Source organism: Protomyctophum parallelum, assembly GCF_964188405.1.
Source record: "Protomyctophum parallelum genome assembly, chromosome: 6".
NCBI lineage: Eukaryota > Metazoa > Chordata > Actinopteri > Myctophiformes > Myctophidae > Protomyctophum > Protomyctophum parallelum.
In genome coordinates, this window is record NC_139701.1 from 7,289,156 (window position 1) to 7,307,949 (window position 18,794).

Here is an 18,794-nt window from a genome sequence, read left to right on the forward strand (position 1 = left end):
AAGAGGTAGAAGATAGGCCTACTATTATATCATTACAGCTATAGATGGGCTATTCAAATTTCCAGAAACAGCTGGAATTCTACCATTGCATCGTTTTCTATGAGTTTTCTCACGAGTCGGGGACTGGGCTAAGAGACGGGAGAGCGAGCTCTGTTAATTATTACATTTATAAGATAATTAAATGCATGCTCTGGTGGTCCATAAAGAGCAGTGGGCTATGTGGACCAGAGCATGGTCCATGCATGGTCTCGTCTTACTTTACTCTTATATCATCTCATTTTTGTTATGAAAAGTATTTCGAGTACGTCAACAACAACAACAACAACAACAACTAAAGGAGGATGTATTTTAAGTTTTACAACAGATGGTAAATGGTAAATGCTTAAGACGATGTACAGACAAGTCATCCCATCTATTCCTTAACTGTAGGTGGCAGCAGCAACACGGCAGAGACCATAGAAGAAACTCAACTTTCACCCTCACCGGAAGTGTTGACTTGTCTGTAATGGCTGCGGCTGCACTGCAGCAGTACATGCAGAAGTCGAGTGAAATCTGACATCTGAATTATTTCTGCAGGTTAGTGGCCTTTTCTTCTATGCGGTGCCGTGTCAATGTAAGAGCAAGTTCTACCCTTGCCTGCTTATGCTAATTTGATTGAATACTTTGATTGATACTTTATTATTAAACAGTTTGCAAAGTACAGTGATGGCAAAAGGTGCTAAAAGGATATCACAAACATATTTCCATTGTGGTCCTGTCCTGTGTATTAAATGCACCACGACATTTAAAGACAAACAATAATACTAACATACTAACTTACTATACTAGTAGTAATTTAAAAAAAATCACACCCATGTGAAGTGAGAGGCGCTATCATCACATCATACATCATCTCGGGCCAATCACAATTTGCGTCCTCACCTTTGTCATAATGTTTGTATTATGCAATGTTTGTGTTTACACAAACACTCAATTGTCCATTCATTGTCAATGGCATTTAATGTTTGTGTTAGGACAAAATCTGGGTTACACACACCAAATCTAGACATAGGAATCACACTCGTGTGAAGTGAGCAGTGCCTTTCATCACAATGATGACGTGTGAGCAGTGCCTTTCATCACACTGATGACGTGTGATGAACAGCTTGCTTGGTGATGATGAAGTTGGTCATGGCCAAGTACTTGAGGATTTTCTCTCCTGGTGTGGGGATGCCTTTCTCCAACTGAATGTCTTGAAAACCAAGGAAATGTGTGTAGACTTCAGGAGATCCCCCCCCCCAGTTCCCCAGAACAGTGTTGTCCATGGTGAGCATTGAGCAAGTCGACCTGGTGACCACTTATAAATACCTGGGTACTACATTTGACAGCAAGCTCAAATTTGATGTGAACTGTGAAATATTGTGCAAGAAAGGCCAACAACGCCTCTTTTGCTTGAGGCAGCTCGCCAAATTTCAGGTTGACAAATCCCTTATGAAACTGTTCTACAGTGCCTTTATTGAGTCAGTTATCTCCTTCTCCATCATTTGTTGGTATGGAAACCTACCTGGCATTCGCCTAAAAGTTCCAGGGGCCAAAAGCAACAGGTATAAGTTCTCCTTCATGCCTGTAGCTATCAAGGCTCTAAATGCCGATAGGAGGAGATAAATTGTATCTGTATTAATAGTTTTATTTTTATTTTTATACAACTTTCTGGAAAAGTTATGAATTATAATGTTACACTGATACCTTGAACTGCCATCCTGTTTTAAATGTTCCATGTGTACTATGTGCCTTTGCTGTGTTTTGTGTCTCATGTTACCTGCCTGTGTTATGCCTTGCTGTAAACCAAATCGCCCCACGGGGACAAACTAATAAATGAACCTGAACCTGAACCTGAACCTGAACATGATGTCACAGACATTTCGTGCTCAAACGGACATTCCGTGCTGAAACGGACAGACAGACATACCAACAAAGCTGTGCATTGGAGCTAGCCTGGTAAACCCCTCCCCCTTGATTTGTTTTAATGAAATTACATTTGTTTCAAGGGGGAGGGGTATACCAAGCGGCTCCACCCTCCACCGCTCAAAAACGGGGGGGGGGGGGGATTTCTGTTGAAAAGCTTAGACGTTTTTCAGGGACTATGTTTTGTAATGTTATGTTGTGTTTCATAGTGTTATTGGTCATCTGTTGGTATGGTAACCCTGTTACATACACGTTACATAGTATGTTATTTGTGGTTGGTTACTTGGTTGTTATGGTAACCCTGTTCCGGGTATTTAAGTCACCCATTAGGTGCATCACTCCCATTATACATCTACTACATCAGCTAAGCGTTTCTGTGTGCACTCTTGGTCTTCATTTCAGAGGCTTCTTCCCTTCAGGATGCAGAGCGTCCAAAGCAGCCGCCCTCTCTTCGGAGGTGCTCTGTCAGCCGCCCTGCCGTGCGACGTGACGGACATCAGCGAGCTTAGGGAGATCCCAGACAACCAGGAGGTGTTCGCCCACCGTCTCACCGACCAGAGCCTCATAGTGGAGGTGCTGGAGTTCCAGGAGCAGGTGCAAGACGAAGACGCTGCCAAGTATCATTTTGAGGACATCGCAGGAAGCAACAAAGCGCTGGGCCCGGGGGCCCTGGAGGTGACCAGCCTCGTGGCCCTCCCCAGGTCTGAACTGTCCATGTCGCAGTGCCGTTCCGCCTGGATGCTGACGGGAACGCAGGCCGTGGCTAAATTCAACGAAGCGGCCAGGAACACGGTCACCATTCACGTGGGCCTGTTCCGGCTACCCCAGTTCACCACGGACCTCCTGGTGACGTTCAATGACCCTCTGAGCATCAGCCCTGACAGCAGCAGTGCCGCCGCAGTGGGAAAACAATCTACTGAAGCCTGGACCGTGCAGGACTTTCACCTCCTATTGCAGTCTCTCACATTACATGACCCAGGACTGTTTGGTTAGAGCGCTTGAGGCCGATTCTACAGTTATTTTCTTTTTTCTTTTTTGTGCATTAGTTTTCATATTTTAGAAAATTATGACATTAAACATATCAAGTAAAAATAGAAGAAGATAGTAATGGTCAAAAGGAGAATTATTTTCCCTGAGACAATTACAATGGTGTCAGGTATGAGCTATTCACACCATCACACCATTACTGTTGGCCGCTATAATCGTCTAAAATATTGCTTTTAACCCATTCTGACCTGAGATCAGATTCATATGAGGTTTCCACTGGACACACACTGGTCTGATGAACCCATTCTGACCTAAGATCAGATTCTAAAAATGTCAGTCGTTCTTCGATTATTCAAAAATAGCAGACCTACAAGCTCATATCGCGCCACTCGGTGGCGCGATATGAGCTTGTAGATCTGCTATTTTTCAATAGATAAAGCATAACATGATGCTGACACCAAAATGGGTGCCCGGTCAGAATGGGTTAAAAAACAATTACAAATACAAAAACCTGTGTTCCAATGGGTCTAATGCAGGTATTATAGTCACAAGGGCTTGTTGATATTTTTTAATTATTTCAATATTTCAACTATAAATGCACCAAGTGTGTGTACGTACGTCTGTATGTCTGTAATCCACGTCACTCGAGAACCATTCGCCTCACCTACTTCGAATTCGACACACGCGTTCCACCCCTCCACAAGGGGTGCAGTGCGGCAGTGCCCGGTGTCGAGTCGGTCGGACCCACGGATGTCCAGAACTGCCCCAAAAAGACCTCTGCCCGGGCTCTGGACAGCTCCATATATGGAGCTTCTTACGTGTGCATAGACTCCATATTTGGGCATGCCTGACAAATAAATCCATATGGGCATAAAGTCCTGCCCGTCCGTGGTTGTGCCCCTCTTCACACCATTGGTTGCTGTTCCTTGGTTGGACAAAAATCCTTTCTACCACTACCATTCCACTGCCATTGAATTAAGGTGTTTTTCAGTTGCTTCTTATTGATATTCTGTGTATTAAATTCTCATTTTAAACTTGATGTCAGTAAAAAAGGAACATCACAGGTGCAGCATGGTGACCGGGCATATTATGTTTGTTTTTAGTCTTTTCCAAAAATGATGTTTTAGCATTAAACATAAACAAGGCGGAACCAGGGCGGAACATGAAAGCCTGCTGGTTAGTCAGGGACCAATCATAAGGCTGACAAATGGTGAAGAGAGGAAAATGTTAACAGCTGCTGGTTAACCACAATATCATGCATGATGCTAGCAATGTATGACATTAACAAAGGTAACTACTACAGTATGTTAATTTCAATTGCATCTGTTCGTGGAGATATGTTGCCTGCATTGATTATTCCAATGTTTTTGAGTGGTGCAACCACTCCTACATCCAGCAACGTCCGTGTACCTAGGTAGGTAGGTACCTGTATGTGTACCTGTATAAGTGAGCACGGGTATGTTACTTATTTATACCAGTAGGGGGCACCAGAGTACAGAGGAAATTGGAACGATACAAATTGGAATGATACAGAGAACCAATTGACGGGAGTTGCACCACTCGGTTCACACTGGTGTGATTTTTTTAGGATGAAGTACATGTGGGTGCCACTGCCTTGTGAGGCCATGGATGACTTTAGCGTTGATTCTTCGGTAGCAGTTATCTTTTTGACGTCATCATTTAGTGCCCGGCCTAAACAAAGGGTGGTTCTATAATAAGCATTGTATATTACAACTAAACACATAAGTCCATAGACTTAGCTGGCAAACGATTTACTTCATAAGTGCCCTAAATGGGCGCATCCAGACACTGCAGGCAGGAGTCCCTTCCTGGTTTTTAGACAGCTGGTGGATGGAAAATTATGCTCATGTGTGGCTTCCACTTGCCGCGGAGGCAAGTGTTTCCAGTTTTCTGGCAAGTTGCAGTGTGGGTGGAGCCTCATTTCAATCCACCAGCTGTTTAAAAACTAGCCTTTGGCTTCTTGGTGAATCTACTGTCGATACCAATTTTATCCAATCAGTAAACATAATTTGGTAGCCGAAATTGGACCTGGAACACTATACAATTAAAGCTGATTAATGCCCTTTGTGGCGTACTCTCTTGATTGGATGAAATTGGTAACCCACCTCAAAATGTATTTTCTGTTTATCAAAGAGATGGGGAGATCCCTGTTATTGAACAATATATTGCAATAATTATTATGGTAATATAGAACGTTACCTTTTTAACAGAACACTTGTTTTTAACCATAAAATATCACTTGCAGTGCCTTTAAAGGTTACTATACTGTCCTAATCTTCAGATCATGATGTGATGTTTGATGGTGATGAAAACAGGGAAGTGGGGCATATGATCTTAAAAGTAAAAGCCAGTCATAAAAGTCTAACTGACATCCCATGTATAAGTATTCCTTCCATCTCCATCTGGAGCAATAAAAGGAACACTAGTCACGAAGCCTCTGATGTCTGAGTGTCTCGAGCAAGACCTTGGCTTTGCTCATAAAGAGTGGAAATTGAGATGTTGAATCTCAGTAGCATATATGGACTGACCAGGAATATCGTCTACTGACTCCATAAGTCAGTTCAATGGCCTCCTCATGTTGGAATAGTGAATCAGTTCTAACCTTGGAGAGACATCAAGAGAAATGCAGAATTTATGGAAATGTTAAAGAAAATGACCCTCATTTATAGCCTCTTTGAAGATTTAACAAACCCTCTTAGATTTAGAAATACACGAAACAGAACCCCTTGTATCCATGGTTATAAAAACAAAAGTAAACGAAAGAAAGAACACACGCAAGATTTTAACTGCAGGCATATGCAGTAAGAGTTGTCACGGCATACTGTAGTAAAGGACCTGTCACAGTACAGTGTACTGTGACAGGTCCTTTACTATATACCCAGGGGGCAAACCACCCTTTTTTTAGGAAACCTGCATTTGCCATGACCTCAAAGGTTGTCCACCAGAAATAGTATCTATGACCCCGTAGGATCACAACCTATATGGACAACCCGGTCAATTTTTTGCTGGAAGTCCAATATGGCCGCCGCAATATTGGCCCCTATTAGTTATAATGGGGGGTGAATAGGGCAAAATTTTAAACCGAAACCAAAATCCACGAAACTTCTCAGGTTGATCAATGATATAAATATGAACATATTTTGTATTGAAGGTTTCCATGAAATTCAATATGGCCGCCACAATATGGCCGCCACAATATTAGCACCCAGAAAATAGGTTTGGCTCTAACTTCTGAACCAGATGAGCTCGAAACGCAAAATCAGTGTCTATTTCATGTTTTCTGACCATGAGAGACTCAATGGAATAACTATTTTTTATTATTGGGTGTGTCTGGACCCTTATTGTGCATATTTACAAGATGGTGGCTACCCGAAATAGTGCTTTACCATGATTTCTACCATGATTGTTGACTGTTTTGAATATCGTCACCTTATTAAACTAATTGCCTAAGTCATTTTTTGCCAAATTGCCTTTTTGGCCTAAATCACCACCTGGTGATGCTGGCCACCTCTGGTAAAATCACCCGAGCCCTAATGTAAAAGGCCTTCCTGTTACACCCTATTAAAACAATGGCCTATGTCAAGAGGGAGACTTAGGCCATATTATTTTGCCTAAGTCATAATAAAATGTGACTTAGGCCATTTTAACACATCTTTCAAAATGGGACTGAATGGGACTGAATGGGAGGTACTGTTACTATGGGACTGATAGAATGGGAGTGAATGGGACTGTATGGGAGTGAAAGGGAGGTACTGTTACTATGGGACTGATACTATGGGAGTGCATGGGAGGTACTGTTACTATGGGACTGATACTATGGGAGTGAATGGGAGTGAAAGGGAGGTACTGTTACTATGGGTAACAGTACCCGGCCAGGAGACAACCCACAGAGCCTAGTCCCTCCATGTGCCAGAAGTGTACCTCACAGCCTTGGCAGAGTAGTTCTGGAGTAGTTCCAACAGATTGTGTGCCCCTGGTTTTTCCCTAGTGGGACTGATTGAGGGTAGCTACTGGGACGTAAGTCTGGACTTGATCACTCCCGGCTGGGTCGCCTAAGTGATGGGTATGATGTTGAGAGATCCGAAACACCGTTGACCTCAGGATACATCACTGAGGATACGTCCCAGGTGCATCTTCTATTTATATAGTGACTCATAGGAATAGACTATGTGACAACCAGGTATAGTCTGGTGACACCGGAGAGACGGGTGACAGCCGGAATGTAGACGGCACCCGGGTGAGCAGTATGGGTTAGTGCCCCAGCCTGTGTCCTCTGTGAGGATGAAGTCCAACAACTCTCGGTGAGGCCTTTGGGAGGGCCATGCAAGCAGCAAGCGGAACCACAGCACCATGACCCTGCGGAACCATTGCCCAATGCCCACCACTCCTGAATGAACTGTCTGGTGCTGGGACTCTGGTGCAACGCACAGGTCCTCGCTCTACTCCTGGTGAGAGCAGGAGTGGACCTGGTGAGATGTAGGAGGGGCCCGACCAGGAGACAACCCACAGAGCCTAGTCCCTCCATGTGCCAGAAGTGTACCTCCCATCCCTGGCAGAGTAGTTCTGGAGTAGTTCCAACGGATTGTGTGCCGCTGGTTTTTCCCTAGTGGGACTGATTGAGGGTAGCTACTGGGACGTAATTCGGGACTTGATCAACCCCGGCTGGGTCGCCTGAGTGAGGGGTATGATGTTGAGAGATCCGAAACCCCGTTGACCTCAGGATACATCACTGAGGATACGTCCCAGGTGCATCCATGCAACGTTTTTTAGTTATGGGACTGATACTATGGGAGTGCATGGGACTGAATGGGAGTGAATGGGAGGTACTGTATGGGACTGATACTATGGGACTGAATGGGAGTGAAAGGGAGGTACTGTTACTATATGACTGATACTATGGGAGTGAATGGGAGTTACTGATAATATGGGACTGAATGGGAGTGAAAGGGAGGTACTGTTACTATGGGACTGATACTATGGGAGTGCATGGGAGTGAATGGGAGGTATTGTTACTATGAGACTGATACTATGGGAGTGAATGGGAGGGAATGTAACTGAATGGGAGGTACTGTTACTATGGGACTGACACGATGGGAGTGAATGGGACTGAATGGGAGTGAGGGAGTGAATGGGAGGTACTGTTACTATGGGACTGTCACTCCCATTCAGTCCCATCCAATCCCATAGTATCAGTCCCATAGTAAAGTAATCTCTAAGATACATTGTTTTGGTCTCTGATTTTATCTGAAATCATTCCTACAACTCGACATAGGATCTGAGGGGAAATGACAATATGCAAGGTCAAAGATATATATATATATATATATATATATATGTCCCTTCTGTGTCATAAATCTTAGCCAATGGATTAATATTGCTTGTGTTTGCTAAAACAGTCAACAATCATGGTAGAAATCATGGTAAAGCACTATTTCGGGTAGCCACCATCTTGTAAACTTGCACAATAAGGGTCCAGACACACCCAATAATGAGAATAGGTATTCCATTGAGTCTCTCATGGTCAGAAAACATTAAATAGACACCGAGTTTGCGTTTCTAGCTCATCTGGTTCAGAAGTTAGAGCCAAACCTATTTTCTGGGTGCCAATATAGTGGCGGCCATATCGTGGCGGCCATATTGAAATTCATGGAAACTTTCAATACAAAAAAATTTCATATTTATATCATTGATCAACCTGAGAAGTTTCGTGGATTTTGGTTTCGGTTTAAAATTTTGCCCTATTCACCCCCCATTATAACTAATAGGGGCCAATATTGCGGCGGCCATATTGGACTTCCAGCAAAAAATTGACCGGGTTGTCCATATAGGTTGTGATCCTACGGGGTCATAGATACTATTTCTGGTGGACAACCTTTGAGGTCATGGCAAATGCAGGTCAACCCCCTTTGCCCCCTGGGTAATAGTCAAGCTCAGGTAAAGCTTAGATAATGAATAAGGGGCCACATCAAACCCTTTCCATCCCCTGGTGAGATTATAATGGCACAAGATCTCTATAAAGACAAGGAGTCCTTTCCTCTGAGTACTCTTAGCATAGCCACTTCCCTTCATTAGAGACAGTACCATAATCATGATGGAAATAGAGATTTTTACACACAATCTACCTTGGATGTTGCTTGTTGTTTTTGTCTGTTTTTCAGAAGAGAGAGACTAGAGAGTGTCTTTACTGCCCTTCCTGGTGAGGGTTTGGAGACATCAGTAGTGGTTCTATAAACCAGTGGTTTTCAACCAGTAGTCCTTGAGGAGGTTCCAGGTGGTCCTCGGCTAAATGGAGAGTTGGTAACCAAATGGCCAAATTCCCAAATATATTGAGAGCATAAAATGAATGAAACCAAACAGACCCATATTTGCTAGGCTGCTAATCCAACCTGACAGCGTGCTGCAGGTTCGACTCCCCATCCCGATGACCCCTGCTGCGTGTCACTCCAAGTCCCTATCTCTCTCCCCCATTTCCTGTGAGCTTACTTTGTTGCTATCAAATAAAGGCAGAAAAGGCATCTGCATTACTAAATGTATAAGAAGTCTACACAATTAGAATGTAGAACTTATTATGATCAACATTTGGCTGTTATCTCCTATGGCACCACATCAATACAACATGGAATTGTGGGCAAAATCATATTCCAAAACATTATTCAACGTTTTAGGTGTGAGAGGCTAAATAAATCTCATCAAATGGTGGTCCGTGCCGTGGCTCAAATGCTGAATAAATAATGGGCCTTGATGTGAAAAGGGTGAAAACCACTGCTATAAACGTTCAGGGCCTGGCTGGGACCCTGCGTTGTTGCTGAGACTGCATAATAGAATAGTAGCTATTTTTTAGCATCATTCCTTTTTTAATCTGCGTTTTTTAAGTTCCTGGGCCTCAAAACGAACTGGAATGTAAATGTATACATCACTGCCAGTATACTGTGACGGAATTGTATTTCCTACCGGTATTTGTATATACAGTACTGTATATTAGTTTGAGTGTTTGCTGATGGCTCTCTGTGTGACTATTTGTTACTTCCACTAACCCTCAATTTTGTCTCAAAGGACAAAATGTACGTGTGCATTCTTGCTCTTTCCGTACATCTGGGAGGCATCAGTCAACAGGTGCTGGCACGGTGCCTTCTCCGAGACACCCTCCCCCAGGGTAATGTTTTTTTTTAAACCAGACTACCTGGCTATAATCTCTGTACAGAACAATCCAGAACCCGTCCTCCCACAACCGTCTCCAAACCCCCATCCTGTCCTCACACTCCCACCATACTCACCCCCACCAGGAGCCAGTCTGAGCCCATGTGCTGTCTGCTGCTCTCATCAGGACCCTGGAGCCCATCCTAATTTATGCGCTCCTCTAAGCCATTTGCTGGCAGTACTTGGAAAGAAAAGCTCAAATATCCACTGTGTCTTGAAACAATTTCCACTCTTTCCATATTATCTGGAAGACATCCTGATCTTCAGCTAAAAATGGAAGCAGTATGTTTTTACTGTATATCATTGAGTTAGAGTTAAACAAAATGTTTATTTAAAAACAAACAGGCAATAGATACCAGACCTTTTGTGGAGCAGACACCCCAAGCATGTTACCATAGACACTCAGAATTTATAAAATGCACAACCAACCTACAGGATACTGTATGAATGAAACAATGTCAATAATGACGTACGTAAACAATAGAAGGTTTGACCCATTTAGCTTCAGAGCCTCTCTGATTGGTTCAATCTTCCTGCTTCTTCTTCTTGCTCTGTGGCGTGTCATTGTTTAACTTGGAGAAGTGTTCAGACATGGCTGCCAGCGCCCGGTAGCGGTGAGAGATCGTGTTCTTTACATCTTTAGGCAGCTCAGCATAGCTGCAGGTGAAAGGGGATAAATGCTGTGAAATAAATTGTAACTGGACACAAATGGAAACACAAGCAATGAACAATCCCTGGTGCAAATGCATAGAGCTTGAATAAATGGCTAGTTAACATTTGGCGCCCTCTTGTGACATTACTCGGACATGCAACATCCTTGCTTACGTTTTGTCATAACCATCAGGTTGGAAACAGGGGTCCCATCCAAAGTCTCTAGGACCTCTGGGGTCCACAATAGACCCCTAGAAATACCGAAACAAAAATGTGTCAATACAAGGAAAAAGGTTCAATATAAATAATGAGAGAGAGACATAGAGAGATTTTGACCTCCGTTATCCCTCTGAAGAGCTGTACTGGCTCATTTTTCCCAGCAGTGAAGGCAAAAGTGCAGAGAGCCCAGGCTGATTTGTCTTCAAACCCAGCTAGGAGCTTATACAACCCTGTAAAAAGCAAACAACACAATTACAACTCATATATTTATTATTTAGACTCTATACTGTAATAATATAACTGTAGTTATGTTTGATAAGAGACATCTAATATTTACATCTTACCTTCTGGCTTCAGTTTATCAAGGAACCATTTTCTGCAAAAAGACAGTCTCATGAATTCACAACCAGAAACAAAAGGTAATTTAATATTAATATTAAATGGTACACTGACATGTAAGGACCAGGCAGACCCCCCAGGGCTCTGAAACAAAGGCAGGTATCCTCCACTATCACCGGCCCATCAATCTGAAAGATGAAAATAATAATAATAATAATAATATTAATTATTAACCCATTAAAACCATACAAATGTCTTTGTATGGTTTTCTGAGGGAAAATAAATCATTTTCAGGAGCCCCAAAATGATATGCATTTGGCCGTGGAATCTCAAAGTATTTTGTTCCAGGGACCCCCAGAAGCAATGGTTTGAGATAACAAAATGTTCACGTGAAAAAACAATACAGCAAACAGTATATTCAAAGTTTTTCACACAAAAAGAGCAGATCTACAAGCTCATAGTGGGGCATGAAGTGACACACTATGAGCTTGTAGATCTGCTATTTTTGTTTTAATTAAGCATTATTTAGCTATTGAAAAATAGCAGATCTACAAGCTCATAGCGCGCCACCGAGTGGTGTGCTATGAGCTTGTAGGTCTGCTATTCTTTTTAAATCGTGAAAATGTGGCACAAATCTTTGAATATATATTCTTTCCGAAGACTTTTTTTTTAATTTCGACGTCAGGCCTAAATGGCCCATACCTGAATGAAGTGATCATATATTGCCCCATACCTGACATGCTGCCTCTTTACACTTCTGTATAGAGATCTCATCTGGCTCTCCCTGGTATTCAGGCACTGGATGAGAACATGTTCAAGACTTCAAGTAAGCAATGATAGCTATAACGAAGACTATACGTAACTAAATACATTATCCAACATCATTATTTATACTTACAGTCAATCTTTTTAGATATGAGTTTGTAAGGAAACTTGTCTCCCAAGATCTGAATAACCTGAAAGAATGACACACAAAATGTAGGGTAAATATATTTGTGATAGCTAAGGATTGTTTGGAAACAATTGGAATAACATGGGTTTACATACAGTGTAGCCCTATCCGCCTACAAAAGCATGTATTACATAATGCATAGCCACGGTGGCATTCTAATTTGTAGCACTCCATGTGTGGTTGAGTCAGTGTCATACCTGACAATCTACGTCGTCTGAATCGTGCTGCTGTGAATGTAAACCCTGTCACCTACATTGAATGTTTTCAGTGTGAATCTCGCAGGAAAATGAGATAATGTTCACCCTCTATGCAGACTGCAGACAGTCTATGTGTCAAAGTGTCCCTGAGCAAGGCACTTAACCCCTAACTGCCCCTCAGGCACAGTAGTGCCCACTGCTTCTAACAGTTAGACTAGGATGGGTTTGTGTACACGTATGTGCAACATGTACTGTGACACAACATACTCCAAGGAGTGGAGAGACCATATTATTATTTGGCACCTCTAAAAAAATGTAATATTTGAAAAATGATTTGAACATGCACAGTAAGTACAACACTATCAGACTGTAACTTATTTTGTATGCCCAAAGTAGCCCTAGAACGGCTCTTGTTGTTACATACAGTAATTAAATTATCACAGGCATTCTAGGTCTAGATAGACAGGTGAGGTTTTGTAGCAATTTATAGCAATTGTAGTTATATTTTCCAAATAGCCAATTTTACATTGAGGTGCCCACTCTTCCTTAGTGCCCACTCTTCCTGTTACCAAGGGCTAGTGTTCCATACACCAAGCAATCAATGTATGAAATATAATCCAAATGCTATTTTTAATATTTGCTTGCGGCTAATTGACCAGCAAGAATAGAAGGAAACGTAGCCTGGACAAACTTATATTCTCAAATCCATGATGACACTTATCTATTTAGACATTAATTATAATAATAATACAATACCTCTTCAAGTTTTTTCGCGTTTCCAGTCACGAAAACGACAGACCTACCAGCAGGAACAGCCATGCTGAACTTGCCTTCCTTCACTATCTTCAGGAAGATTTACAGAGGCGGACCCATGGGCGGACCAAGCTAACCTTTCCACGAAGAGAACACTTCCGGCATAGTGGCAGCCAATGATACAAGAGTTTTAACGGCCTCAACAAATCACCGAGCAGCTTTGAACACCTCCCCGAGGCAAATCGTCCAATTAGAGAGCAGTACAGCCAGAAACATGCTCCGGGTAAACAAGTCCATTTCGAAGTACCATGTGGAGACAGAACACAGAGACAACTAGCACATAGAACTGATTCATAACATAAAAATAAGCCACCATAAAGCAATGAGTCTCCTACCTCGCACTGCCGAGGAGTTCAGCTCCGCAGAATACTGGGAACGGTTTTTCAAGAAGCGTGGAGAGAAGGCATTTGAGTGGTATGGAGATTATAACAAACTGTGCGGCGTGTTGCATAAATACATCAAAACCCAAGATAAGGTAAAAAAAAAAATCCTCTTTGACATGCTTCCATGCAGTTATTGTGTTCATAGATAGTCTGTCAGCCATTGCTGGCATAATATTATTCTGCAAGGAGTGGCTCCCATACATTATACTTTATATAATTAATATACATATTGTATACAATTGTGTTGCAGATTTGACAGCACTGTCAATGTGTAGCGTTGTGTTGGATTCATGTTAATGTGTCTTAAACCTATCAGACAAAGAGTTGGCGGACCCCCCTGTTGAAGACCCCTGCTATACTGCAGGACAGGGCTCAGAACAATTATTGATTCATTGGCCCTGTTGTTCAGGTGCTGGTGGTTGGCTGTGGCAATTCGGAGCTTAGTGAACAGCTATATGACGTGGGCTACAAACATCTGACCAACATTGATATCAGTGAGACAGTGGTGGCCCACATGAACCAGAGAAATGCTGAGCGACGCCCAGACCTAACTTACCATCAAGTGGACGCCACGCAGATGCCCTACGAGGATGCCAGCTACCAGGCCACCCTGGACAAGGGCACCCTGGACGCCATGGCGTCTCAGGAGGACGGGGCACTCGCCAAAAGAATGCTCACTGAGGTGAGAGACCTAGGATCAGAATCCTCCTGTCTGAACAGAGAGGTGTACGGAATGCGTGTGAAACGTTTTGAGTTTGCACCAACTGAAATAGACACTCTTTCTAAGGTGTGATAGGACTAAGGCTCTATACGTCCTCTATATATACACAGGTCCAATTCCTCATGGGGCCCCCCGGCCCCCACAGACTCTACGTCACTGCCTGGTGTGATGTGTTGGCATGCAAGTCAGAAATCCAGGCAACTCTCACGACAATATAGAATAATCAACATTATTGTGTATACATTTTCTTTCCTCACAATTAATTTATTTTATTTTTCTTGCAGGTTGGCCGTGTGTTAAGTGTAGGTGGCAGGTACGTCTGTGTGACACTGGCCCAGGAGAGTGTGATCAGACTGGCTGTGGAGCACTTTGTTCAGATGGGGTGGGCAGTGAGACTCCACTGTCTGGAGGAACCAGCGAGTCAGGAGGACTCCTTCGCCCTGCCAGTTTTCGTTCTAATCTGCACCAAGTTCCGACAGCCAATGCCCATGCCTATTCTGGAGTTATGCGTCGGAGAGGATGGAGCCCCAGCCCGCATCGCACAGGTGCCAGAGCTCCTGTCTGCGGTGAAGGAGCGCCAGGCGTACGCTATCCTGAGAAAGAGGCTCCAAACGGGCACGGATGCCACCTCCAACCTCTCGCTCACCCTGTGCGACGTCAAAACTGGTCTACCCAGATATACTCTCACAGTGCAAGACTGTGCCGCTGGTGCCAAGGTGCCCAGGGCGAATCACTTTGCCATATTTATTGGTGAGCCTTCATCTTACCCCACTTCTAACTGTGGAGGGGTAGAATCAACATGTTTTGGTCTCCATGTATTTCTGCCTTGTGTAGTTGAGTTGAGTTTACTGTCACACAACTTGTGATGTTGTCTGACAGCTCCTCTGCTCTGCGTGCCCTTTAGTCCCACAGGGCAGAGAGACTGATTGGCAGTATGGTTCCAGTGAGGGGCGGAGCCAGCTGGCGGCCAGCGCCAACTTCAGACGGTTGGTTGTTGTAGCAATGCACAGGAACCAGGAGTACACAGACATTCAGGCTGTCCAAGCAGAGCTCTCACCAATGGTGATGGACCTGGCTCCCCCTGGTATGCCAGCCAACCATCAGGTAACATAATTCCTAATTGCTGCTCATATGAATTCTTAAAGGAATGCTTAACCCCCAGAATGACTTTTTCCCCACTATCAATTACTCACCATGTGAAGCCTTGTTTTTTTTGTTAAATATGGGTTCTGTTACAGTATTATTAACAGCAAAACCATGTAAAAAAAGAAAACCTGTTTAGAAACTAGACCAGCACTGTCTCTCGTAGTACCTCTATCCATAGCGTTCAAGAGGTGCATGCACATCCGTAAGTCGGCTATTCCGAACGGTGCTAGATCAGAATAATTAATAAGCGAGAGAGAAGGTCTGCACACCATCTTAATGCTCCCAGAAAAAAGCTATTTATTTATGCAGAGGTGAAGTTGAGACTTCCGCACACCCGGTTCCTTTACAAGCAGGTGCATAGGTGACCAGCACATTGCCACGTGCTGGTTCAAGAGATGTTTTTATTAAGGGGGCAATGTTTCGGTCGTGAGACCTTCCTCAGGCTTTATGCAGAGGTTAAAAAAATACAACATTTTGGCCTGTATGATTGTATCCAGTCTGTGTCCTCATTACTTCCAAAACAGCATTTTACACTAACAGTGTAAATAGTCTCATGCACGAACAGGGAACACGCATAGGCATGCATCACAGGCTATGCTCACATGCATTCGCTCGCCACAGCGTGCTCCACGTTTCCCCCGGAAAGTAAAGTAGACTGAAATTTGTTTTGGAACTAATGAGGACACGGATACGATTCAGGACATTCAGTGTTGGTCTTATTTTTAATGTAGTTTGCTCTTGTTCTTCAGTTCATCAATTATTACTAGTCTATTAGATTCTCACTGTGAAGGATGTGATTATATACAAATCATAAAAATAATTTCAAGGCTTCACATGGTTAGTAATTGATAAGAGGACAGAATGATAATTTAATAATAATAGTTGGAGAATGGTTGCCTCTCTCGTCCCCATCCAGGTACCCTTCCTGTCAGTGGGCGGTGAGTTGGGTTGGAGAGAAGTGGTTAGTAAAGGTGTGAGTGAGCTGAGTGGGGAGTACTCTGTAGAGGATGTGAGAGGAGGAGATGGAGACCTCTATCGCAGACTGGTCTTCTTGTCTAATGCTGGCCTTGTCCAATCAGAGAGCCGCCTTTCCCCCCCACATACTGGTCAGTCCACTTCCCTTTTTCATTGCACTTCTCTCACCACTGTTCTTGTTGAGTGCCGTAACACTAGCAATACATGTTTTACTTGGCGTATTTGTGTTTTGTACTCGCTCCACAGCATCAAGTCACAAAAAGAAGAACAGAAAGAAGGTTAAACCAACAGCCCCTCCTAAAACGTCCTCCACCTCCCTTTCAGTGGACAGTGGCTTCCTTTGCTGTACTCACCATGAAATCATGGTGGCTGGCTTTGCCATGCTTCAATTGGGAACGCCACAGAACAAAGGTGTGTTTTTTGTTTTGTTCATTCGTTTTGTGTCTTTGTGATGGAGGCTAAAAGTGAACAAAGGACCACATTAACCTGACTCCGCCAGATGGAAGAGACCAAAACTTTAAATCTCTCGTGGCAATGTACAACCAGTACTTTTTCCCGATCTTTAATACACATCACTGTATTTATTACATTTTGTTGTATTGTTATGTCTGTCTTTGTACGTTTCTTCAAGTTACGTTTGCCGTTTTTTTTGTCAAAATATTTTTACAAAAATGATTATACTTTTCTTTTTCTAATATTGTCTGTCTACTTTGACCATAACAATTTCATTCCCTCTGCTAGATGTCCCTGTTTCCGTGCTCCTAGTGGGGCTTGGTGGAGGAGGCCTGCCTCAGTTTCTGCGGGACTTTGTCCCTGGTGCCAGCGTCGAGGTTGTGGAGTTAGACCCCGTCATTCTGGAGGTAGCAAAGGAATGGTTTGGCTTCCGACCCGATGACCGATTGACCGTCACGCTCGGCGATGGCCTAGAACACATTAATGCCCTGGCGACCGAAGGTGAGTGTTCAGGACAGGTATCAAGTCACAACGAACCAAACCAAAGCGGAAGGAAAGGACTGCATAATGTGATATGGACATTAATACAACATTTGTATACTAGTAAACAGCATTGGAGGACTGCATAATGTGATATGGACAAAAATGCAACATTTGTATACTAGTATTTTTTCTCTTCATCATCAGGTGGTCATTTGTTTGATGTCATCATGTTTGATGTGGACAGTAAGGATAACTCTGTGGGTATGAGCTGCCCTCCCGCTGGCTTTGTAGAAATCTCCTTCCTGAAGAAAGTCTTCAGCCTGCTAACTCCCAGAGGTACAGTATCAACAAATTTAGCTCCCTCCATCTGTAGGAGTCTGTTATCATATTTACATGAATTTATACTCTCATTATATTTGTTTATTTTATGAGAGTCTCTTGTTCCTTACATCTCTATTCTTCACCGCTGTCTCTCATGAACCAGGTGTATTCATGCTGAACCTTGTGTGTCGCGACTCCGTGCTGAGGAAGAGTGTGGTGGAGTGCGTGCGTGGCGTGTTCCCCTGTGTGTTCTCTCAGGGGATTGAGGGGGAGGTGAACGAAGTGCTTCTGTGTTCTCGGTCAGAGGAGGACGGCCCCCAGACAGTCCCTGTGTTCCTCAACCAGGCAGCCAAGAGTCTGCAGAGTGCGCTATCGAACAACAACTCTACAGGAACCTCCAGCCCACATATAGACATTGCTGAGATGTTAAAAGGCCTGAAGGTTGCATGAGGTTGAAGACGAGATGAATCAATGACAATGAGCTGAAAGAAGACGGCCAAAGGGAGATCCTGAATATCAGAGGATCTCAGCTTAACAATGACCATCACTAAGGACGGAAACAATGTTGTGAAGGTGCTGCCAACGTGTAAATTGCTAAGAGTGGTGGTAGTGATATTTTGGTTTTGTTGAAATACATATTACACAATCAGAAGTAAACTATTTTGTTTTGTGTCTTGTAGTCATTAATTGTGTTTTTGTTTCTGCTGCCGACATTACATTTAATATTGTACTCTCTCTCACATACACAGGGAATCTGGCATGACCCCCCCCCCCCCCCCCCCCCCCTAACTACTGTAGTCTATGACTCTACTCCACCTCCAGTGCTACTGTTTTCCTATTTCAGCTAACATCAGGAGTAGAAATCCCAACAAGATGTCTCACCAGGTTGAACAGGTCGGTTTTATTTTACGCCACAGGCACTGGATCAGACATGAAACTTAAAACAGCAGCCACTGGAGTAACAGATTTTGATATGTCACCAATGTTGGTTT

At 43.4% G+C, this 18,794-nt stretch overlaps 3 protein-coding genes across 7 annotated transcripts; 2 read left to right on the plus strand and 1 right to left on the minus strand.

The window, feature by feature from the left end:
- The first annotated feature begins 444 nt into the window (after positions 1-444).
- On the plus strand, positions 445-3,168 carry rangrf (RAN guanine nucleotide release factor). 4 transcript variants are annotated; one of them, XM_083767607.1, is made up of 2 exons: positions 445-576; positions 2,364-3,168. In XM_083767607.1, the coding sequence occupies exon 2, from the start codon at positions 2,365-2,367 to the stop codon at positions 2,935-2,937; it is 573 nt and encodes a 190-aa protein (XP_083623733.1). In that variant the 5' UTR covers positions 445-576; position 2,364; the 3' UTR covers positions 2,938-3,168. The 4 variants fall into 4 exon arrangements, with proteins under 4 accessions (XP_083623733.1, XP_083623732.1, XP_083623731.1 ...); XM_083767606.1 differs by having other exon boundaries at positions 446-576; positions 2,309-3,168; XM_083767605.1 differs by having other exon boundaries at positions 459-576; positions 2,347-3,168.
- Positions 3,169-10,457: 7,289 nt separating this feature from the next.
- itpa (inosine triphosphatase (nucleoside triphosphate pyrophosphatase)) lies at positions 10,458-13,372 on the minus strand. The gene is made up of 8 exons (XM_083766902.1): positions 13,264-13,372; positions 12,257-12,314; positions 12,092-12,156; positions 11,473-11,546; positions 11,364-11,395; positions 11,137-11,249; positions 10,975-11,051; positions 10,458-10,806 (listed from the first exon to the last, which is right to left on the minus strand). Exons 1-8 carry the CDS (start codon positions 13,324-13,326, stop codon positions 10,674-10,676), a joined length of 615 nt encoding a protein of 204 aa, XP_083623028.1. The 5' UTR covers positions 13,327-13,372; the 3' UTR covers positions 10,458-10,673.
- A 186-nt stretch (positions 13,373-13,558) lies between these two features.
- Positions 13,559-18,474, plus strand: mettl13 (methyltransferase 13, eEF1A lysine and N-terminal methyltransferase). Of its 2 annotated transcripts, none has more exons than XM_083767077.1 (9): positions 13,559-13,795; positions 14,113-14,385; positions 14,709-15,174; positions 15,329-15,528; positions 16,487-16,676; positions 16,792-16,956; positions 17,287-17,499; positions 17,686-17,817; positions 17,966-18,474. In XM_083767077.1, the coding sequence occupies exons 1-9, from the start codon at positions 13,643-13,645 to the stop codon at positions 18,250-18,252; spliced, it is 2,079 nt and encodes a 692-aa protein (XP_083623203.1). In that variant the 5' UTR covers positions 13,559-13,642; the 3' UTR covers positions 18,253-18,474. The 2 variants fall into 2 exon arrangements, with proteins under 2 accessions (XP_083623203.1, XP_083623204.1); XM_083767078.1 differs by having other exon boundaries at positions 13,699-13,795; positions 14,199-14,385.
- The last annotated feature ends 320 nt before the right edge of the window (positions 18,475-18,794 follow it).